The sequence below is a fragment of the Histoplasma capsulatum genome, genomic scaffold (genome assembly GCF_000149585.1).
Source record: "Histoplasma capsulatum NAm1 scaffold_2 genomic scaffold, whole genome shotgun sequence".
Taxonomy (NCBI): Eukaryota; Fungi; Ascomycota; class Eurotiomycetes; order Onygenales; family Ajellomycetaceae; genus Histoplasma; species Histoplasma mississippiense.
Genome location: NW_001813981.1, coordinates 410,012 through 433,376, shown reverse-complemented (window position 1 = coordinate 433,376; position 23,365 = coordinate 410,012). Strand labels below are relative to the sequence as shown.

The window sequence follows — 23,365 nt, the reverse complement described above, 5'->3', positions numbered from 1 at the left end:
AGGAGGATAGCCTATGCATTTTGGAACCAAACGCAATTTCCTCTTTCGCACCGGCTGAATTGAATTTCACAGGGCAGTGCTGAAGCTCGGGGATCGTTACGATACTGGCCTCTTTTCGCATGGTCATCGAAAAAATGGGATTTGGAGGCGTGGCATTCGATCACTCGTGGTTGTCCAGGGGGTCGAGCTGTCGGGACCGAACATGTCCGATGTTGGACCCATCCTGGAATTTACAAAGTCTTAGATGCTTACCTAGGTACTGTACATACAATAACGATCTGGGTTCATTGGCTGCATGGCTAACTACCGAGGTGATCACTGCCAAGTAAGCATGACAATTGTTAATGATGGTCCAGCTGGTTATGATTTTCAACATCTTCAATGTCAATGTCAACTCTCGATTCCGTTGAGTTGAGTGGGCTGAGTGAGAGTGCCAGTACCCAGTTTCGTAGTTTGGATTCGAATAATTCTTAAAAAAAAGGATATAAACAGATACCATCCCACTCCCGATTGACCATCAAACGGCAGGCAAATTCATGTTCCTAACAAGCTCGTTTGTTATTGTTAGGGAGGGACTTGTACAGTACATCCCAACCGCTGCCCCGAAGGCTAAATGGGCCTGAGAATAAGATATACACTGCTAAGGGGGTTTGGATGAACAAAGCTCTTTCAGAAGGATGCCGGATTTGCTGATCCTGATCCTGAATCCGAGCACTTTTAACAGATAACTAATCGATGCTGAGTTTCTTTTGAAGCCCAGCCCGCGATGGCTGTCAGTTGAAGCCTGTTGAAGCTCGTACAATCGAAAACATCATCAGTGCCATGATAAAGTTGAATAACTCCACCATCACTTGAATGTCGCAACCCGTCCAGTTACAATCCGGGCCGTAGATTATATTGTAAAGCTCTTGCTGATAATGTAAATGCAATTCATACCCACCGACTCCAGGCACTGGTGCGACGTTTCTTCCCCGATTTACAGGATTCCTCACGTTATGGAATATCGGAAAAGTGAAATGATTATGACACAGTAATTGCAGGCTACCCAGGCTGAGAATCCTCGAGTTTTTGCTTGTAAACTGGAGGTTTAATTCCTTTTGATTCATTTATCTTTGCTTTTAACTTTTGTTCAGCACAACGGAGAGAATGAAATTTATCTATAGAGTCAACGCTAAAACACAAATAACATGTTTGCATCAACTGCGAGCAAACATCCTTCGTGCCTTTGACATCATCCCAGGCTTGCAACTTCAAAACTGAATGCAATGTTGAATAACCGGGCCCTAGATGATTTGTAAGCTGCCGCTCACCTGCAACCTCTGGTCGGCCCCTCGTTCCGAGGGTCCGCCATCTCAACGTTATCCGCCATCTCAACGTTACTGCCCACTTATACCCATGATATTCAGTTGATTTATCAACCAATGAATCTATATTTGATAGATACAAATAGATTATATTGTAAATGAACTATTGCCGTGAATTCCTTGTAAATTTGGTGGCATTAACATAAATGCCTTTGTCTCTGCAATATCTCTTAAGTTCCTTCATAACCTTCTTCCATTTTGGCCGTAACTTCTCCAATGCCTCCTCAATACCAATCTGATGATGAATAGCTGTCATTTTGCGAATATTATCTGCAGAGATGACTCCTCCTTTATGAACTACCCTCCGTGAGCCGTTCAGACGGCGTTTGCGAGCAGCCGAGGCGGCAGTTGTCTGCGAGAGCTCCTCCTGCAAAAGAGCCACTGTATTGGCCATTGCAATACTACCCTTATAAAGCTTCTGTAATCCTTCATATATATAGTCCTCATCATAGTTATCTTCATCTTCCTCTTCCAAAGCCTCGAGTTTGCGTTTATATCGGTTGAATTGGCGTACAGTTGAAGGAGTATACCAAGTATCTGAATCCATGGAATCTGAATTTGAAGATTCTGAAGGAGTAGTCTCGAATTCACGCAATTTATTAAGGACAATTGAAGGATTGAATGGAAGTAGGCCAGTTGCTTCCCATCCATGTTTGATTGTATGAACTCTGAATGTTGCTTTTCGTATGGAGGTGATAGCATGAAGAAATTCAACCTTTGTGAACTTCTCACAGCCGCGTCTTGTTGCTTCTTCAACTGCCACTGAATGATGATGCTTAAAGGCTTGAAAAACACCAACATCCAGAGGTTGTAATAGGTGACTCGTATGCGGGATGAGATAGAAGGGAATGATGTTGTTCTTTTCACAAAAATCCATGAATTCAAAGGTGCAATGGGAGTCAAATCCATCTAATAGAAGCAGACGGTGGGTTCCTTTGGTGCGAGCTTTTGTAGACCGATGGAAATGCTGAATCCACTGAAAAGAGATTTGATCATTATTATACCCAGTGTCGGATGTAGCTATCATGGCATCCTTCTCTATTTCATCTGTCCACCGCTCCTGTAGCTGCTTCGCGGTGAGAATATATAAGGGAGGAATGGTAAAGCCATCAGTTGCAACTCCTTCAATGATAGTAAGACTTTCTCTATTATTTGAACTTCCAACATAGGCCCGTCTTCGAGGATCTCGCGTTACAATCCATTGATCATGTCCAATTCCTATTCTGAACCCTGTTTCATCGAAGTTGTAGATATCGCAATCTTGAATTCCATATTTATTGACTGTTTCTTTGAACCGGTTAAACCAATCAAGGATATGAGATGGTTGATGAGCCTGTTTCCGTAATATATCAATGGTCTTCTGCTTGCGTACATTATACTCTGGATGGCGTTTGAGAAATCTTTTGACCCAGTGCTCTCCAAGCCCAGGTGCAGGTGTGGTAGAATCTGTATGGCTCTGCGCAAGTAGGAATCGAGCAGCACCAAAGATCATCGATCGATTGGGAGGTAGGCATAGCTTATCTAGAGCTTCTATATACTGACAAAGTGATTTTTCCTGCTCAAAAGATAAAAGTCGATTAGCAGGAGGTCGATGAGTTCGCGGAGCACGGCCATTGTATCGATTGAGCAGACGGGAATAGGGAAGGTTATAATCTCTTGCCAATGCTTTGATATTGGGTTTTTCAATATCGGCTATGGAATCTAGAGCCTCTGTGATCTTATTCTCTATTAAAATATATGTAGAAGTCATCACATTGGTTGATTATTGCATTTTGAAAAAAGAGATTCGCGTATTTGAAAATAATCGCGTTGAGATGGCGGATAACGTTGAGATGGCGGACCCTCGGAACGAGGGGCCGACCAGAGGTTGCAGGTGAGCGGCAGCTTACAAATCATCTAGGGCCCGGTTAACTGCTGTGTCGACCTCCACAGAATTTGAACTATCTTATTTAAAGAAGCTGCCATAACATACGGGATACCCTGAGACTAATTGCGAAGGAAGTCCCTATCAAAAACAAGAATTACCCGTTAGTTATAGAACGCCGCCAAAAAAAAGGAAAAAATCATGCCAGACGGGGGAGGTTGGAGTACCATCGAGTCAGACGAGGTTTGTCGTTCCCCTTCCGCTCATCTTCCTCCATTGCCGCCATCAAGAGTACCCAGTTGTTTGTGCTTCTTTTCATGGAGCTACTAATGCGCTTTGACTGATCCGTGTCATCTGCTGAACACAGGGAGTTTTCACTTCATTGATAGAAAATCTTGGCGTCAAGGACGTCCAGTTCGAAGAGCTTATATCCCTCGACGCAGACACAATCAGATCATTAAGGTACAGAAAATCCTTCCTATGCCCACCTATATATAACCCATTGCTCTCTTATCACCCGGCGCAAAGCAAACCCACTAACCCACCGCCCACCTCAAACCCCCACAGCCCGGTGTACGGCGTAATCTTCCTCTTCAAATGGGCCAGCGGCCAATCGCGCAACTCCGACGTCCCGCAGGACGGCACGTACGACCGCGAGGCAACAGACAACGGGCTCTTCTTCGCCGCCCAAACGATCCAGAACGCCTGCGGCACGCAGGCCGTCCTCTCCGTGATCCTCAACCAAGACTCCCTCCTCGCCGGCCGGCCCCAGCAATCGCAAGCAGGCACAGGCATCGACATCGGGCCCGAGCTCCGCGCCTTCAAGGACTTCACGACGGGCTTCCCTCCAGACCTGCGCGGCGAGGCGCTGAGCAATTCTGCGCTCATCCGCAACTCGCACAATGCCTTTGCGCGCGCGTCGCCGTTCGTCGATGAAACGTCGCGTCCGCCGGTTTCGGAAGAGGACGCGGAGCTCTACCATTTCATAGCCTATACGCCGTTCAATGGTGTTTTGTATGAGTTGGATGGGCTGCAGCCGTTCCCTATTAGCCATGGACCTTGCGAGGAAGGCGCGTTTCCAGAAAAGGCTATTGAGGTCCTGCAGAGGAGAATTGCGAGGTACCCGGAGGGGGAGATCAGGTTTAATCTGATGGCGGTGGTGAGGGATTTGAGAGTGAAGGCGCATGAGATTGGGGATGTGGAGATGTTGGAGAGGGAAAAGAGGAAGAGAAGGGCGTGGGAATGGGAGAATGCACTGAGGAGGTGTAATTTCGTCGGGTTTATTGGGGAGGTGGCGAAGGGGGTGGTGGAGATGAAGCTTAAGGAGGGTGAGGACGGCTACAAGAAGTGGGTAGAGGGGGCGAAGAAGGAGACACAGCGGAGGCTGGAAATGAGAAGAGGAAGAGGAGGAGGTGGGGATGACTTCGAGTAGGGTAGGGCTTAAGGAGAACAGTATGATTTTGCTGCGCCGGCAGCCTTTCTCATTGAGATCATTACCCGTATAGATAGCGATATGGTTCATTTTCTTGATGTTTCCATATTCCCCTTTTAGCGCTTTCATGGATTTCATGCTCTACGTGGGAATACGAGGAATATATGTTGGTTAACATGAAGCTTCGCGCTTTCTCTCTCTCTAACCTCCTAAAAACCATTTCCAAGGATATTTTCAAAATTGCCAAGTAAAATAGCCCATTGACATGCAGAACAATATTTTCCATTGAATAGCTATGCCCTATCCGCCAGGATGACCAAAAGCAAGATACAGTGGGACCATCGCAGAAACGGGGTCGCAATTGCAAAAACAGAAACCAAGGGTTTCTAAATCAAAAAGGTGTAATCTCGGACACACTAGGAGTACAAAGTAGGGGGAAAAAAGAGGGGGGAAAGAAGCTAGCAAAATCATTAAACGTAATAAAACACAGGAAACGGTAAGCAATGCGGGAAGTTGTAGGAGAGAAACTGATGTAAACCAAAAAATATCCTTCCGCTATGAATGCAATTTTGTGAGATGAAAGGATGGAAAATGGGGCAGAATAATATGCAAAGCTATCCAAAAAGAAAGACGTAAAGTATAAAAACAAAACAGAGCGTTGCTTGGGCGTATCTGAAGGGAGCATACTCACAACAACAACCACGCCTCCCAATATCTGCTGAAATATCATCTGTCTCCAGCAACTGCCTCGGGTGTTGCTCTCAATACCCAATAATATGCCCCTTGATTCGCTCAGCCATGTCAGGGGGGAGGTCGCCCTCTTTTATAAGCCCAAGCGATAAAATATCCGCCCAGAAAAAGAGTGCCCGATCCTGAGCATAAGCAAGATAATCAAACTCACCCGCAGGTTCATTGACCGTGTCACTGGGTTGCTCTCTCTTGCGATCCAATTCAGTAGTATCACCCGCTGGTGTGTCTCCTTCTCCCCTTCCTAGGACTGGCTGTTCCTCAGAAGTAGCAGACGAGGGAGAGTGTGCTTCTTCCATCCCCGAGATCTTAGCCTGGACGATCCCCCACGCTACCCATTGTGCGGAATTCGCTGCACGCCAAAGACGAGTTTCGCGGAGAAGACGTCGAACTTCCAAGTCGAGTTCTTGCTCGGCTCTCTCGTGATCCAGGGCAGACGAGGTGGGGATCGGCGGGACTTGAGTGTCTAGTGTGAAAGGAGATATCCGAGGACTATTGGAATGCGACGCTTGAAATGCTGGAGTTGGCGCTGGGCTTGAAGATGCACTCACCGAAACTGTCGCGGAGCTGAGCGCGGACTGGGTGCCGCGAGTTTCTGGTGGGTGGAAGATGTGTGGCCGATGGGTGAGATATGCGCGAATGAATCGTTCCTGTTCTTCCGGGGTAGGATACCATTTCGTATTGCAGGCCCATGGACTTTCTGGATCATGGTAGTTATAGCACCACTCCGTCTAAAATAAGTTAGTCGATCGTTAAAAAAAAATATAAAAAAAAAAAAAAAAACTGTTGCTGCGTCATCAGTGATGTGGACTTACGAAGTGGTTGCAGAATTCCAGCCCTCGAGGGTTCGCTGAAGCATACTCAAAGTCGATAACTACAAGCTGCTTATGTTTGTTGGCGGGGAGCAGAAGAGGGGACTCTCCACTTGGCTCAAGCCGAAGAAGGTTGCCATATTGTGTCTACCAGAGTTAGACTATGACGACCTAAGTGAAACAACCATTGAAAACCGAAACGAGTTACTCACGTCGTTATGAGAGAACACAAGCTGCTTGTTAATTTCAGATGCCCCGCCATAGCATGTATCCAACCAATTGCGATAAGATTCAACCAATTTCCGGAACTTTGGCCATGGGGCACCGCATATAAAACCAAGTTGTCGCCACGGTTCTGCTTCGAGCTTGGACTCGTTGAGCGGAGAGTTGATTTCGCTATCCAGCCACGAGGCAACATGTTCGCACCGCTCTAGCCATTTGTCCCAGTTCTTCCACAAAAATGGACCACCTTCCCTCTCTTCTGAGAGTAGTTCGATCCCTTCATGCAGTTCCCGCATCCGCTTAGCGATTTGCTCGGAAGTTTCTGGGTTGCGGATGTCTCTAGGCGTGAGGGTTTTTGCACGGAAATACTGTTCGAAGCGGCCATTTTTGAACGTCCCAAGGACCCGGGGGCCGATATTCCGTTTCCCCAGACGGCGCAGAATCTGGAGTTCGCTCTCCCGATCGATCAAGTGTTCCACTTGGGGCCCATAGATGCGCAGAAGGAGTTGTCTGGAAGTGTTGTCAGTTTCACCATGTTAAGACCTCAAAAAAACATATTTAACAGCATAGACTTACGGGGGAGTGCTTCTACGCATCAATGAGCTCGAATTACTCGAATCAGAAGGAGGGGGTAATTGTTTGGGCGGAGAGACAACATATACAGCATTTGTTAACGCTCCGCTGAGGCGAACCACTTCAATGTTACCACAGTCTTCCAGGGGAATTCTTCTCCAGCCCTTGAGGCTTAGCGTGTGTGTCAAGCGCAAGATCTCATATTTAAACTTCAACCAATGTTCTTTGCTCTTAGTGGATACGCCGTTTGACGAATTCTTGTTTCCGAAATCATTATCTGCTTCGCTTCCGCCATAAAAAGCGGTTTTGGAGTTGTCAAGGACAACATCGGCACTGGGGGGTGGTAGATCAGCATCTGAAAAATCTGAATCGGATGTTGAACCCTGTTTTAAACCTCTAATGCTAGCTCGGAGTTTGAGAGAAGACGATCTCTTACGTCCGATCCGTGAAGATGAAATGCCCTCTTTCCCAGTAGCCGCATATTGCGCTAATATCTGCTCCAACTTCTCCAGGGCTAACATTCCCTCCGACGCTTGAGAGTCGCTTCTCTCTCGAGTTAAGGCTGAGGCTGTCTCTCCAGTGGTTATACCTGGTAAGGGGCCCTGCGACCCCCTAGTTCTCTTTGAGGCACGCGCTACAGACTTGGCTTTCTCCTGTTGTAGCCAGTCGAGGACTTTCGAGAGCAGCGAACGTTGGGCATATGGGTTTTCGTCGCTGCTATGGTGCCGGATTTCGGGGTCATCGTCGCCTTGAATAACCGTGTCAAAGTTAAGGCTATTGATTTGACTGCTGAGCCAGTTTAGAGAATTGGAAGATTGGTGCGGCGATGGGCGTGCTGTTACCCTCCTTCCTACACAGGTACGATGCTGTTTAGGTGATCGACTTGCCGTAGCGGAGCGCCCAGGGGAGTCCCCGTTCACGGGCTGCGCTTGTAGCTGGGGTTCGTCTACCATTGTCTCTGTTTCCCCTGCTACATTTGAGTCAGTTAACGAAACTATATTGAAGTGTTATTTGCATCCAAAAAGGCCACTCGTAACAGAACACATTAACGTAAAATCAAGGCCGCGCTAAATCCTCATACATATTCGTATGTTCATCAAAGAACCAAGCCATGACGTCTCATTTCTCCTTCCTTCTATCGCAAGCAATCCAGAGCGGAAATATGAATATATTTCCTAAACCATCATCCTGAATCGACTTGGTGTCAAGATGTACAAGTGAATTTACCAAAGTATATTCTTCATAATGCAAGACCGAAATTTTAACAACAAGAAATTTTTTAAGCAAAAAAATGCAAATCAGAGAAAAAGTGGGGGAAAAGAAGGTCATCTGTCTCCGGAGACCATGGACAAATACAGAAAATGGTGGGAAATCAAGGCATAATGACTTACTGGAAGTGCCATCGTTGGGGTTGGGAATCATAGGACCCTGGCAATCGGCGGGCGGCTTGTTGAGCTCCTTCTCCGCAGCAGATGACATGATTGTCAGCGCAGCTATTTGCTTTTGACAAGACGATCCGTCCGACTTAGCACACAGGAAACAAAGAAGCAGAACGAAAAAAGGGAAGCCTGCGAAAAGAAGCAACGAATCTGCGCAAAAAGAAGGAATAGAAAACAAACATCAACTTTGCTCCAAGCGCCCGCGTCCTTGGGGATGGTGGTAAAAGGGAAGGAAAACGAAATGAGCCGTTCCTCCGTAGCACCGTTATGGGATCAAATATATTATATCCAAAAGCAGTTCATTTTCCGCAAGGTAATATAGGGCAGAGCGGCGGGAAATGTCGACTCCCGATAGCGAAATAATGATGGGACTGGCGAGTAGGATAGTTGATTGGCAAAGAGTGACTGATGCGAGACAAGGGAGTGCTAGTATTTACAGAGGTTCTCCATATGTACCGGAAACTTGTATATATCCAAGAAGAAGAGAAGTTGGCTGAGGCGGATCTTGGGATGAGACTCGCAGTCGCAGCCGCAGTCGTATATATTTTTCTTTTTCCCCGTTGCAACTCGCCGCTTCCAGGCTCGGCCCACGGACAATCGCCGCAAACACCGAAAAGCACAGGCGTCACGTGCTGCTGACTCAGACAGAGCTTATCTCGACCTCAACCCTCGTCGTCGGCTCTCTGCACCATTTTGTTGGATACGGCTTGATCTCTGGCTTGTCTTCGGGGATGCGTTGGTTGTGCCATGGGGACGAGAAGGGCCCAGAGCACTTCCGTTGCAGTCCCCTGCGAGTTTTCTATCCATCACAGAGTTGCAGTTTGCACGAGACACACCGCCACCCAACATCCAGCCAGCAGGGGACAGACAGATAGTGCCACGCCATCGATGTTCGGTTGTTAGTAACCCCACCAAAATCATGGGCTTTTGTTTGACGCAGAAAAGTGGTTTGGGATTCCATCGAATTCAAGCTAAGCCAGTCATGGGATGGGAGAATCGAGATGCCAGAACGAATCCATGGCTTACATTATCTTACGTACCTACACAGGAAGGTTAACAATCTTCGTTGCTAATTTTGTTTCCTTTTCCCAATTTCCCTGTTTTATCCACCATATTTGAGAACAAGCACAATGCAAAACAAACGCTACAGAAGAGATATGAGAAAGAGTGCTGAAAATAATAAGAGGAAAACACGCTAAGAGAGAAATGGACGGCAACAAGAAGAGAACCCCCAATCATGATGCAGAAGGGAAGGACAGAACGGACAAAATAACCAGAACCCATGCCCAAACAAGATGACAAAAAAATAAAAAAAATTAAAAATAACGAAAGAAAGAAAGAAAAAAAAAGAAAAAGAAAGAAAACTATAGCACTACTATCAAACTATCGGCGACATACTCTAGAGGTCACACTCCAATAGAGCATGTGCATGCCAGCAGTACCATCATTTCGGGGCACATCCCGTGGTGTCAGCCGGATTCGGAGCCTTCACAGTATTCCGGGTAAACCCCACCTCTGCCAGTTGACAGGACACACACCGTCCCCCTATATGCGGCCTCAACATTCTGATCGCTGATATAAAGACATGGCCAGGAGAATTACGCAGCAACGTGGAGAGCTCGCCGTCAAGGATTTTCTCAGTGTTCTGAGAACGGACATGGGAACTTCACCGGACCTGAGCGCTCCAAAACTGCCGTTTAGATAGACGCAGATTGATTGTTCCCCTTTATAATCGAGTCTGGCCCGGATTTCCCCCAGCTTGAACCCCGTTATGTGATAATGCATCAAGAACAGGAAACCCATCCATCTGTTTGTCCATGGTCATCACAGTGGGGGTCTTTTCGGCCTGGCGTTCTGACACCACTGCGATTGTGAGGATTCTGATCACTTTGCTTCAATACCTCCAACCTTTTAATCTCACCGGAGGCAGCGGCTGGGATTGCTGTTTTATCGGCTGTGGTGCTGACGATGTTTGTGTACATGTTCGAAACCACGGCATAGGTCCAAACGAGGATACAAAGATCCACATGATGCGGAGCAAATTGTCCTCCATTGTCTGGGCTTTGCATTGGCCATTCCCAATGCTATTACGATCCCAAGCAGACTCGACACTTAAAGAATCAATATTAGCAACAGCACCAGCAAGCATTGCCCTGTCTGAAACCCTGATCAGGACAGGCTACATCAGCTTGAATATCGCACTTACCCAACAACACAGGGCGAGCAAGCAAAACACGAATGACAACCCCCACACCCTTTTCCAAAATCCAAGCCCAACAAGACGTAAAAAAAAAAAAAAAAAAAAAGAAAAAAAAAGAAAAGAACAAAAAAAAAAAAAAAAGAAAGAAAGAAAGAAAGAAAGGAAAATAAAACCCACTCAATCCCCCCCTTCCCCAGGTCCCCGTCGCCGAACCACCCTGAGAAAAACATGAACAACCACCACAAGAGCCACCAACTGGCACACATGCATGACCTGCTGCGCTACGATTTGAACCTGTAACCGCCGCTCCAGGCCCTCTAATAGCCCGACGGGCCGATATTCCGTAATTCGAAGCCGCCGCAGCAGCGCTTCCAGGTAGCCGTCGCGGTGTGGGCTGTCGGCTTGGGCTTCATCCCGGGCTCGGGCTGTGGCTGTGGTTGTGGCCTGGTCGCTGTCGTCGCTACTGTCGTCGCTGCTGGAAGATGGGATGACCTTCTTGTCCATTTTGGGGGATATTTGGTGTGGCGTGTGCTTGGCGCGTGGGGTTGTGAGGTTGGGGAGGTTGGTTTTGGGGGCGAGGGCCCTGACTATGGGATAGATTAGATATAGGATGTGGAGATATTGAAGAGGGTTGTATGTATGTAGTAGTTAAATGAGCGTGAGGGTTGCAGGAGGGAGGAATCATTTAGGAAACCCTTTTTTTTTTTTTTTTTTTTCTCCTTCTTTTTGGTTCTTGGTTTTCGGGGATGTTATGTTGCGCGTCTTCGCGAGGAAGGTGCAAAGCAGGAGTGTGGAAGTGGACATGATTAGAGGAAGGGGCGACGGCGTGTGTGTATGCTGTGCATCTTGATGTTGTACTGTACTTAAATAACAGGAATGATGCAGGCGCAGAAGCAGTAAGTTTCAATACAATAACCCCACGGATTTAAGTTATTTATTTATTTATTTATTTATTTATTTATTTTTTTTTTTTTCTTTTGGAAAAAAACACATATCCCCAGACATAGGCATGGGCAAGGTCGCTAGCTAACTGACAGACTTATTATTCCTTCGATTTCCAGGAAATGCTGATAGATGGAGAGATAGATAGATAGAGCGTTCGATATCCCGACCCGGCCCCCAAACCCCTCCACAACCAACTATCTCATTTCCTGGGCCCCTAAAGCGTATTAAAAAAGAAAGAAAGAAAGAAAATGAGGAAAGAAAAGATAAATAAAGAATAAAATCTTTGTCAAATAGTACTACTGTACACGACATGCTATGCTACATGCTTTGAAAAGAAGAAGAAGAAGAAATGTTGACGTATTTTTCCATTTCTATCATTTCATTTTTGCGTCCTTGATCGTGCACGTCACGCGGCCGTCGCCCACTGGACAACCTTGAGCGCAAAGATGACGAGGAGGAGGGTGGAGGGGAGGATCCTGTTGTTATCGTTGCTTCAGCGTTAGCGTGCATGTACGCCTCCAAAATATATATATACCCTGGAGAAGAAAGAAAAAGAGAAGAAAGAAAGAAACAAAGAAACCCACCAGACAACATAGCTCTGGAACAGCAGCCGGGCCATCGCGCCCATGTACACGTTGTTCAGCTGGCAGATCTGCGCCAGCTGCAGCGCGGACGGCGCGCCAGCGAGCAGGAAGCACACGACCACGAAGATGGGGTCGTCCAGGATGCTGACGGAGACGAATTTGGCTGCCAGCGCGAGGAGGGGGCCCATGATCAACGTGGGCAGCAACATGCGCGCGAGCAGGGAGGCGACGATGAGGTTGCGCTCCTCGCGCTGGTAGAGGTCGGGCGGGCTGCATGTGGTGGTGGTGGTAGGGTCGGGAAGGGTATTGCGGGCGAGGTTAGCGCCGAGAACGACGAGGATTAAGGGCACGGCGACGTTGCCGCTCTGCTGGATGGCGCGGGTGACGGAGTTGTTGATGAAGGTATTTTGGTTGAAGAAGACGAGTTGGAGGGACGGGATAGAGGCGACGATTATGGCGGCTAGCATGGCCCAGAGCGGTGGGTTCATGAAGGACCATAGGCCGCAGAGGAAGCGGGTGAGGTTATGGGAGATAGTGCAGATGAGTTTTTGGACCGGGAGGGGGAGGCGGTGAAAGAGGGCTTTGGATCGGGTGTGGAGGGTTGTTGCCATGGTGCGGGACGTGAATTTAACATGGTGGGCGAGTTTCTGGAGTGGGTAGCGACAGCTTGGGGGGGTCGGCAGTTGTTCTTCAAGTTGGGGCTGGGGTTCTGGCATTTGGTGCGTGGAGAATTGACTAGGAACAAATTGGCAGTTTGGTATTGGTAGCTGCAGGAGAGGTGGTGGTTGGTCTTCGGTTTCATGTCCAGCGTCGACTTCCCCTGAGTCATCCATTGCGACTAATTTTGAATATGAGTACTGTCGTGTTGTGATAGGGGTTACTCCTCCGGATTCAAAATGGGATATATCCGCGAAACTCGATGAGCCGCTGGGCGCGGCATGTTCGACATTATCGTTATCGGTGGTGTCTATGAGTGTCTGGCTATATGCAGGTGTCGTGGCATTATCCGGTTCGTCAGTATATCGTCCGGAACTGCAGAGGCGGGCGGCAGCGATTTCTTCCTCGTCTCTGTGGTATGACTCCGGCGGAGCTAGGAGGATGCGATAGCCCCAGCTCCATCGAAGCAGCTGGCCCAGTTGCTGGAAGATCAGGAGATAGAGGATGCCTCTGGCTGCAACCTCCTGGCTGTTGTCGTTTGGGATGCGATCCCAGCGCAGGCCTTCTAGAGTGTGGGCCAACGACAACACGAGCGAGATGGGTAGCGAATTGGAGTTCCCAAAGACCTGCAAATTGGTTAGCCAATGTATATGTAGAGAGAGGGAAAGAGAGAGAGAGAGAGAGAGAGAGAGAGAGAGAGAGAGAGAGAGAGAGAGAGAGAGAGAGAGAGAGAGAGAGAGAGAGAGAGAGAGAGAGAGAGAGAGGTTAAGGGGCGGGGAGACACATACACCCATGGCAACCACAAAGTTGGACTGGGGCTTGTTGAAGCGGAACAGCCGAGAGACCATGGAGGCACACAGATAGGAGACCGCAGTCTGGACCGTGAAGATGCAAGGGATGATGGCCAGGTCTGTCAGTTTTCCCGCTGTTAATTGGGAGGCGAGTTTTGTGAAGACTGGTAGAATGTCAGTATATATCCAAATATATATGGGTACGTAGTTTGGTTTTTTTTTTTTTAAAAAAAAAAAAAAAAAAAAAACACAAAACAAAACACACACCGAGACATGGGGTAAACAGAGCGACATTGAGATTGGCGACGAATTTCTGGGCCTCCGCATCAAACCTGCCCATACCGGCTAGGATATAGCCGGGGAGACTGATGCAGACGATCTCGAGGACTGCGGACAGGACCAGGATGACAAGCCGCGGCAGCGGAGGTTGAGCAGCCTGCGGAGAAGCAGCGGTGTTGAGCAAGAGAGAAGAGTGAGAAGGCCAGCCAGCGGCGGCGGCGGCCAGGTGTTGCTGGGCTACATGCTGGTTGATGGCGGAGATGGAGGAGATGGGGGAGTGGGAGGAGGAGGAGTGGGAGGAGTGGGAGGAGTTGTGGAGGATATGCGCGTTTACAAAGGAGGTCGGGGAGGTAAAAAGCATCGTGCAGCGAGCTGCCACGATGAAGGGGAGTGGAAGGGGGAGAGCAGAGTGGAGGGCAAAGAGAAGAGGAGAAGGAGGAGGAGGAGTAGAGATAGCAGCAGAGATATGTATGTATGTATGTAGTGATGTATGTGATGATGTAGTCAAGTTTCGAGTCGAGAGTCCAGTTGGGTGGCGGAAGGGATAGAGCAACCGCGTCAAAGTTGGCTCCTGGGGCAAGGCGAGCCACAAACCCGGAAAACCTTACGGGGCACAAGGGAGTTGGACGAGTCTGGACACTTTGGAGCCTGGAGCCTGGGAGCCTGGGAGCCTAGCTTGACTGCGGACGCAATCCTCTCCCGTGGATAGACATAGCTGCGTACAATACAATATATATATACAGATCCGTACAGATCTGTACATGTTGTTGTTGGTGTTGGTATACGAATCTTGGTGTGATGATGCATATAATGGCGGAGAGCAGGGTGTGTAAGTACCATGTAGGTACCTCTCCCGCGGTGAGAGCGTGTAAAGGTACCGATGAGGTACATGTTCAAGGGGTCGTGTGGCTGGTGACGTGCTGCGTGTGCCAAGCAGCGGAACCAACCAATCACAGGCCGGAACTTGGTGGCGTGCGGCCAGGCGACGCGCAAATTGGTCCGGCCTGCCTGATGTCGGTGGCAGTATGTATGGAGTACTGGTATGCTATATTCTGTATGGACGGCCCAGATTATCATTCTCCTTTTGGAATGAAAATAATCTGTGTTTTGCTAAATGGAAGACGCAAATCCCCGATTCGAGTCTAACAAGTACGAGTTGCTAGTACCTCACTTTGAAGCATGCTGCCTTGTAAGAAACCCCAGTAGAGACACCCATCTATCACGCATCCTTGTCTTTCCTTCTGCAGGCCCTTAAGCAGCTGCGCCTTATGGATTACTATTTTAGCACCGCAGATTTAAGCTTCTACCAAGCCCCGGATGTGGTTGGCTGCCATTGGCCGTGGCCCATTTAAGGTTGGCTGACGAACATCATTGGATCCACGGGTTTGGCCCGCGGGCTGCAGATCCGCCCATTTCGTGCAGATTTTGCAGGTAGTGCTTTATTTTATTGCCCTGCCTTTTTTTTTTCTTCTCAAGTATCCTTGGTCAATCAGGGTCCAATGGCTTAGCTGGACGAGGGGTCGGACTGCTGAAGAAAAGATAATTTTGCCCATTGCTAGTCGCGTCTGCGATACCATTTGGTGGGTAAAAACGTGCTTGGCTAGCAGACGAAAGAAAGCGAGTTTCAAAAGTACCAAGGTGGCAAGTGCGTGGGGAATCCAGTGTAAACCCCCTTCTTTCGTGATCCCGTAAAAAAAAAAAGGAAAAAAAAAAGAAAAAAAAAAAAAAAAAAGAAGAAAGAAACACCGCCGAACAGAAATATATACAAAAATATACGCTGACAGGGTATCCCGCTAAACTCCAAAATGATCTATGGTATTATGTTGTTGCTGCTCTCTCATCTCAGTCTCCCAGCAAAACAGGCAACCAGCGCCGGGAATCATACCCTCGCCTTCATTCAACAACAGACTTGCTGCGACTCCAAGACACAAAGAAACAAGACGCATTCTCCCATTAATCATGTTTTATATATATATATATATATATATATATATATATATCAATCTTCAAGTAAGTCAGCCCACTCCGGAATTTTCTTGATCAGACTCCACATGTACTTCTCCAGCTTGACCGCGCACTTGGCGTACACCGTCGACGCGTCGTTGTACTGTCGGCAATTGCTGAAGATCAACTTCAGATCCGCGACAAGGTCCTTCGGCGACGGATAAGAATCGCACTCCAGCCTCTCCTCCATGGTCGACAGGTCCATCGGCGATACAATGACATTGTAGTAGTCGGGGACCTCGTCTCTGTTGACCGGGTTGAGGAAAGGCCAGGCCTGTTTGTGGTTCTGGATCTGGTTCAGGAAACGCCGCAGCTCGTTGAAGTGGCGCCCGTGGCGGGGCTCCCGCGCTAGCTTGTCCATGTCTGGAGACCAGCCAGTGGCCCGAATCGCAGGGATCGAGAGTGGATCTATTGGTGCGACGACTGCGCTGGCCCATTGTTGGGGTGGCCGATGGACGATGTGGCTTTCGCTGAAGGTGCGCATTTTGGCCAGCACAGCCTCCTTCTGCTTCAGAAGCATGCGCCCAACTTCCAGATACCGTATTCGGGGAAGCATGGAGCACTGCATGAGTGTCCCCCCTTCGTAGTCCTTGATATACCCCATCCAGATGGACTTGTCGAGGGTGATCTCTTTGGTAAATCCCTGCTTTTGGAAATAGCCGGTGGCATAGTTATCGGCGTATGTTAGAAAATGCATCACGGGGGAAGTAGCTCTGACATAGTCCTTCAGATGGAACATGAGATGTGCGCCGTATCCCTTCACCTGCTGGTGGGACGAGACCGCGCAAAAGACGATTTCGGCAAACTTGCGGTCTCGGAATTCGCGGAATGTGATCCCGCCGATGACCTCCAGCGGCATTTTGACGATGGCCATAGACAGATGAGCGCGATCGTAGACGAGACGCGCGACATAGTCCTTGGGCATTTTCGGAAGCTGTTTTTGAAACAGGCACTTGAGGCCTGTAAGGATAATGGTACTCTCTCTGGAGCCATCATTGTTCACCACTCGGAATTGGATCTCTCCATTCCGCTCTTCCAAAACTGCCGGCTTTAAAGAGGCACGGTTAGATGATTTGGCAGTTTTCCCGGCAATGTATTCGGAAATCCCAACACACCTTCTCTGGAAAGGGGACGATAGTCAGAGCGGGAGTTTTCGCATCCGGCTCTATCAACCCATCATGAGAGCGTTTGATTCTTTTGGCGTCAGGGCCGAAACTGGGTTCTTGGACAGCGGCGCGCTTCGCGTCGAGATTCTGCGTGCTGGAGGTGCTAGAGGCTGGAACTGGTTGTGACACTGCTTTGTCCATCTACGCTTGAGTGCCACGACTGGACTTTCATGAATTTATGCTAGGTTTGAGTTAACCTCGGGCTGTTGAAATAGTTAAAGACGTCCATTCCAAGGTTGGTCTGGGTTCATCAGGTGACTCCTGAACTGGGCAGTGCTAGTCCTAAATAGACATAGCTGGCTTGGCGCACTTCCCTCCATGTTAAATCGTGCATCAATCAGTTCAAACACTCAACTATCCTTCTTTATGATAGTATTGAAATTTTACAAATAATACTCCACATAACTAGTTAGTTAGGAGTAGAGAAATATAGACAAACGCTTTTCAAATAAGCGGGTTGTTGATTGGTCAAGAAAACTAGCTAACTAACTACCAGCATCTGAAGAGAGAAATGCAATAACTACCCATTCCACCAGAACTGACTAATAAATGACTTGGAGCTTCCTATATAAGAGAGGCTGAACGTAGGAACTCCAACGCGTCATCAAAAACTTTCCTTCACCACTTAGTTAACGCGCCGCGAATGATGATCTACAGCTTCAAGTTGCTTTAACCATCCAGCATCCCACGGCGTGTGGTAATGATTCTTCCGCAGGTTCACCTTCGGAAACCTTGTTACGACTTTTACTTCCTCTAAATGACCAAGTTTGACCAACTTTCCGGCTCTGAGCGGTCGTTGCCAACCCCCCTGAGCCAGTCCGAAGGGCACTCTCACTCCGCGATGTCGACCTTTCTAGATCATTACAATGCCCCTCCAACTGGACAACTCCTTTTGGGAGCACCTGGCAGTTCAACAACTGCGTCTTTCCATCCCACGAACCCGCCAAATAAAGAGCAACTCCCAAGACACATCATCTTGGATCAGGATATGTGCAACCAGCTTTTGTCATTTGCCCGGAAATCAACTAACCATTGCTCCCGCATCTCCTCTCGATTTCAACTTTGTGCATCAATATGTGTAACATACTATCGACCGTGGAGTAGTGGGAAATGAGACTGTCAATATGGATGCGTCTCTGGTCCTTCTTCAATATGTGGCGGAGTTTGTTACGGCAGCTGACCATCTGCAGCCAAATGATATTCGAATCGTAGGCTGTGACAACGAAGATGGCGTCCAGCTAAACAGAAAACTCCGCAGAACCGGAACTGACTGGGTTGTCGTGGAGCACAAAAGTGTGGCTGCCTACAACGCTCATCGTTCTCAAATCCTGGATCTTGCCAGAGGTGAAGGGACTGAGCTAATAACTTCTGCTCGAGAAACGGGTGCGCGTTCAATCATACTTAAAGTAAGAAGAACCCTGCGCGCCTTGGTCAAGGGATCGTGCGGATGATTGATGAATTCTTATACAGCTCGGCAAACGTATGATTGATGCCAATTGTAGATGGGGTGTTTTGATGGGAGGGTATGAGTTTATGGTTTCTTTCATAAACATAGTTAACCACAAGAAGAACAACTAGTTACTACCAGATAGTAGTATCAGATAATCACTCAACCCTTACACGCCCCGGACAACTTCAACCACTTCCTGAACCCTGTCTTGTTTCAGTGGTTACAGCACTTCTTCTTGGCAATTACCCGGCTGCTTCTTGGACCAATCCCCCAACAGCACATATTGTCACAGAATACGTTGGGAGCCGACACTCCAGGATGACCAGAAATACAGGTGGAGGGAATGAGCCAAAGAGGGCGAAACGAGGAGAGCCAGCTTTGCGATCCTCTCGGGCCGGGACCACTGCAGGAACTAGAGCGCATGTCCGCCAGGAAATGCGCAGGTCCTCACGCTTGATCGAGGCTGCATCACGGTTACACAGCAAGCTTGACCTAAACCAATTCACCCCCCAACGCACTCTAACCGACATAGCTAATAGTTCCCCTTTAGTACTCTTTACTGTCGTTTCCGAATTCAGGACTGCCAGTCGCCAATTGACTCTAAAGAGGATTGTAAGTGTATTTGCCCGAGTATCGATTAGATTGCAATGCTAAGAATCACGAACAGTCTGTCCAGAAGGCATGGGATGTAGTTCTGGACGGCAACTCCTCAGATCTTCCAGAAACGACCCCTGATGGAGAAATCACATATCATGCTGACACGGTTGTTGAGGAGCCCCTGTGCCTGCTTGGGATGGAAAAGCTTGGGTCGGGAATATGCGGCATTGCCTATGATTCTCTACTTCTTGCCGGTACATCTGAGGAGCCCTGCGCCATCAAGGTTAATGAACACGACTTTCAGTCCTTCGTGAGGGAAGTGGAAGGGTATGAGCGGCTGCAGGGCAAAACATTTATTCCTAAATGTTACGGTGGCTTTGCTGGAATGTGGGTTAACGAGCCATTTGGAGTCCTTGTTCTGGAACTACTATAAAAGTGTTTCGAGTCATTCAACGATATGACCACAGACCAGAAGTAAGTTTTCCAGATATGTTTTCTATTGTCTTGATCTGTGGGGATGTTGCTTCTTATGCTGAATGCTGTGTTATTTTTCGCTACAGACACCAGGCGCTTGCATGCCTTGAACAGCTGCATGATGAGGGGTATCACCAGGAAGATGTCATGGCGAGTAATTTTGGACTTCGCAACGGCCAAGTCGTCGTCCTTGACTTTACCCATGTGGAACCTTGTGACACACCGAGAACTTGCGGGAACTGGGAGGGTAAGTGGAATAAACACCGTAGTAAGCCATTTGATTCCTATCCCGTTCGTGGCCCAACCACCAGAATAATCTGACTCTTAAGAATGACATAGTTATGGATCTAGGGCCCATGCTGACACATTGACTCAATCACGGTAATCCATTCACACAATTCCCAGGCTGTATAAGCTTTCCCAATTTGTAGTGCTCAGCACTAGTAATGACCTTGATAGTTGTGCAGAGTCCCCATTGCAAATCCCATCTGATCAAAGTTGTAAATATCTCCAAGCACAATCCCAAACTCAGCCATTACCCTCTCTAGAGTCTTAAACCAATCCTCCACAATATCACAGTCTTCGCACTTGGCCCGGCCACGATTAAAGCATCTCGAGAAGCAGTATTGAAGCTCTGGACAGCAGTTAACTAGTCTGGGATCCAGTTTTTTCCAACTCATGAAGGCTATTTGGATTTTTGTAAATGAGAGAAGATGATTAGCCATATTCTCCACAAATGCTGGCCAGGGGGGTTAATCCTCATGTAGCAAGCAAGGCACAGAATCCATTTGGCAAGCCTATCCTCTTCAGCCTGGGTCAATTTTGGGGAATTTGCGTGTAGATTCGCCCATGCGGTTCGGCCATTGAGTCGATACTAGGGGTAAGAGTAGATATGCATGCGGCTTCCCAAATATATATATATATATTTCTCCCCCATTTTGAACAGTATTTACCGCGAGCTCAATTCTTCCCTCTATTTCTATAGAGTTTCTTGCAATTTTTTACTGTACTGCGAACTGGTGGCATTCTCACGCGTTGAAGTGGTTGAGTTGAAATTTGCTGGCCCGCTTGGTGGGGATTACCTTATGGTTTGAAGCAGTGTCGGAGCTGATATCTCGTATATCAAGGATCAGAGATGACATCATGCTATAATCTGCCTTGTTGACTGTTTTGCTTCGCCCCTTAGTAAACTGCCTTGCTGCGCATTTGAAGCAATGCCTTGCTGAATCTCAGCACTGCCCCGCTTGTATAATCAAGCATATCCTTCCTTATAAATACTGCCTATTTATCATGTAATTATCGGAGTTATAATAATCAATTCAATATTCTTTTGATATTTCAGTATTTGGGTCAATATTCGGACATTATCTAGTTCCGACGATAATCAGAGCCCCTTAACTGATGAACATGTTTGATCTGTGGGAGCCCACCAGCAACTCGAGGGGTCCAACAAGGAGTAGCTTAGGGTAGCTGAGCTACTTACCTAGGTGCTTTAGCTACTAGTGTTCAGCTTTTTTTTTTTTTTTGCATTTAGTACGGCATGTTCAAGGTTCAAGATATGGAATGATACGGTTACTAAAGAATGTCAATATTACTGGTCCCGGCTCAGCAGACGATCAGCGGCTCGAAACAACGTGGCAACCCAACTTACGGCTCAACTACAGAGTAGTTACCCTTACGCGACCTGGCTTGAGACCCGGCTTGGCCAACGAGAATGAAACCTTTCAGCAGCAACAGTGTATTTGACTTTTGTCAGTTAGAACTTCTTTCTATTTCCCAGCCATTTCCCATCAATTGCAATGATGGCTCCCAGATTATCTCTTAAGTCCCACGTGCGGATCTCGAACAGACCTTCCACGCATGGCAAGCTGGCCAGGTGCGACTGTTGCAGGCGGGCGACTCGGCAAGCTCGAGGATTTAGCATGGTAGATGCCGTCTTCGAATGGCCCAGGCCGAGCACCCCAGTCCGCTGTTGACTGTCTCTCCAATATAACTCCAGCTTCCATTTCCCCCCCAAGAGGAATGGCGAGTGCATGCTCTATTGCAATTCAGAAGGGATGGTGTTTGTTAAGGGATTTCTTGTCTTCTCCTCTTCTTTGCAAATGTGATCGATCGTTATTCTGTTGCTCTGCAATTGTAAATTGCCTTTTGCCACAGAATTTTTTTTATCTTCAACTAAACTAGTTAAAAGAGGGCGAATGCGAAGTTCCAACTTTAACTTGTTTAGAAACCATCATGCGTAAGGTTCAGAATAAAATAAGCCATCCAGCAATATAACTGCGATGGGAATGGCTCTGATATCACACTGCATGCATTGGAGAAACTAGAGTTAAAAGAGAATAGACTGAGAATTGCCATTCGGTAGTTAATAAAGAGGCAATGAGCTGATGAGTCCGATATCGGATTGCATGCGGTAGAAAGGCATCACCTGAAGCTGCGTGTCTGTGACATACTATATACTCTACCAAAAATATCTCCATAAGAATAGGGATTGCTGGCTGGCTAGCTAGCTGGATACTTGCCCACTCGCTGTATATTTCTTCATATACAAAACTTCAGAGCTTCCATCCATTTATATCTGCAGTAGTCTTATGCACTGCAACCCGTTTAATCGGGGTCCGGGGGACCAGTAGTAGCGTGGAATTGAAAGTTCATTTGCCGGTTGGATTTAGAGGAGCGCTTGCCCACCCGTAGGCTGGCCCTAGTATGACTAGTATGCTACCGCTAATTAGTTAAAAGAGTAAAATGTTAAAATACATTCCTATCGTATAAAATATAATTCTCTTCCCCCCCCCCTTCTCTCTATTTTTCAATTTGCTTTTCGTGCTTCTTCTTACTTAGTTCATTCTCGTTATATGTATTCAGTGGTAGAAGGCTTGCTAATATACTCATAGTAACTAGCAATTAATTCAAGTTCTTGTAGAATTGTATCTCATCTCTTACAACTGGCTCAAATATTTTACCCCCACTGAAACCGGCATGCGCCTTTGAACTATTCCACAGTGTTCACTGAAGCACTGCGTCTAGGGCACTTTTTTTCTTTCCTTTGCCTTTTTTTTTCTTTTGTTAGCATCCCTATCCCTTGCTGGAAGGCCGCGTGACCCACACCTATTTATTTAACCTTTCCAAGGAAACAGTGCTGACCCAGTTGGATAGGAGTTACAATAAAAAAGCAACCTTCCACCTACATCATTTTACTATTAAGCTCATATACTAGTATCCCTGACAATATCTTCTGGTGGAGTTACCCATGGTTCCATGAGATGGCTCCCTGCGACCCTGGTGTGGTTCAATCCTTTTGGCAAAGCTCCGAGCCTGTTTACCTATGCGGTAAACACCGACTGTGCAGTCGCACTAGGCCAAAAGAATTGGCAACCCCCACCACCGGTGCGCCTCCAAAAGGTCAAATGCTTTGGTGGGGGTTGCCCAACACAAATATCTACACCATGACATGTATTTGCGAAGACACCGGCAACCAATTGGCCAATGGCTTGGGAAACAACCCCAACACTTACCTAGGTAGCGAGCACAGTTGGTGGTGATCAGGCCACACCTCGGCGGCAGTCCCCGCCCTTTCCTTTCCTTTCCCACCCGAACCGGGGCTTGGCACAGCGCTAGCGGGTTACATCAGATAAGATGGCGCCAAATCATCTTATCTGATGCCATGTGCGCAATTTATTTGATGGGCGGGAACGTTCCTACTGGCTCCCACCCCTGCTAGGCCGGCCCCTAGCCAACCTTGTGGCAGCCGCTTTTCCTTCTTCC

The 23,365-nt window shown here is 47.7% G+C and overlaps 7 protein-coding genes across 7 annotated transcripts; 2 read left to right on the top strand and 5 right to left on the bottom strand.

Annotated features, from left to right (window-relative positions):
* Positions 1-1,467: 1,467 nt before the first annotated feature.
* On the bottom strand, positions 1,468-2,978 carry HCAG_02229 (predicted protein; the record flags this gene model as incomplete). The annotated part of the gene is made up of 2 exons (XM_001542008.1): positions 1,468-2,901; positions 2,973-2,978. 2 exons carry the CDS (start codon positions 2,976-2,978, stop codon positions 1,468-1,470), a joined length of 1,440 nt encoding a protein of 479 aa, XP_001542058.1.
* Positions 2,979-3,429: 451 nt separating this feature from the next.
* Positions 3,430-4,660, top strand: HCAG_02228 (conserved hypothetical protein; the record flags this gene model as incomplete). The annotated part of the gene is made up of 3 exons (XM_001542007.1): positions 3,430-3,471; positions 3,596-3,690; positions 3,796-4,660. 3 exons carry the CDS (start codon positions 3,430-3,432, stop codon positions 4,658-4,660), a joined length of 1,002 nt encoding a protein of 333 aa, XP_001542057.1.
* Positions 4,661-5,421: 761 nt separating this feature from the next.
* HCAG_02227 (predicted protein) lies at positions 5,422-8,493 on the bottom strand (the record flags this gene model as incomplete). Its single annotated transcript, XM_001542006.1, has 5 exons — positions 5,422-6,138; positions 6,223-6,366; positions 6,432-6,951; positions 7,018-7,984; positions 8,406-8,493. The coding sequence occupies 5 exons, from the start codon at positions 8,491-8,493 to the stop codon at positions 5,422-5,424; spliced, it is 2,436 nt and encodes an 811-aa protein (XP_001542056.1).
* Positions 8,494-10,179: 1,686 nt separating this feature from the next.
* On the bottom strand, positions 10,180-11,157 carry HCAG_02226 (predicted protein; the record flags this gene model as incomplete). Its single annotated transcript, XM_001542005.1, has 3 exons — positions 10,180-10,299; positions 10,375-10,564; positions 10,910-11,157. 3 exons carry the CDS (start codon positions 11,155-11,157, stop codon positions 10,180-10,182), a joined length of 558 nt encoding a protein of 185 aa, XP_001542055.1.
* An 847-nt stretch (positions 11,158-12,004) lies between these two features.
* Positions 12,005-14,270, bottom strand: HCAG_02225 (conserved hypothetical protein; the record flags this gene model as incomplete). The annotated part of the gene is made up of 4 exons (XM_001542004.1): positions 12,005-12,074; positions 12,183-13,465; positions 13,628-13,794; positions 13,898-14,270. The coding sequence occupies 4 exons, from the start codon at positions 14,268-14,270 to the stop codon at positions 12,005-12,007; spliced, it is 1,893 nt and encodes a 630-aa protein (XP_001542054.1).
* Positions 14,271-15,908: 1,638 nt separating this feature from the next.
* HCAG_02224 (histone acetyltransferase GCN5) lies at positions 15,909-17,220 on the bottom strand (the record flags this gene model as incomplete). The annotated part of the gene is made up of 2 exons (XM_001542003.1): positions 15,909-16,961; positions 17,029-17,220. The coding sequence occupies 2 exons, from the start codon at positions 17,218-17,220 to the stop codon at positions 15,909-15,911; spliced, it is 1,245 nt and encodes a 414-aa protein (XP_001542053.1).
* Positions 17,221-18,203: 983 nt separating this feature from the next.
* Positions 18,204-19,971, top strand: HCAG_02223 (predicted protein; the record flags this gene model as incomplete). Its single annotated transcript, XM_001542002.1, has 5 exons — positions 18,204-18,423; positions 18,864-19,141; positions 19,197-19,513; positions 19,687-19,847; positions 19,940-19,971. The coding sequence occupies 5 exons, from the start codon at positions 18,204-18,206 to the stop codon at positions 19,969-19,971; spliced, it is 1,008 nt and encodes a 335-aa protein (XP_001542052.1).
* Between the last annotated feature and the right edge of the window lie 3,394 nt (positions 19,972-23,365).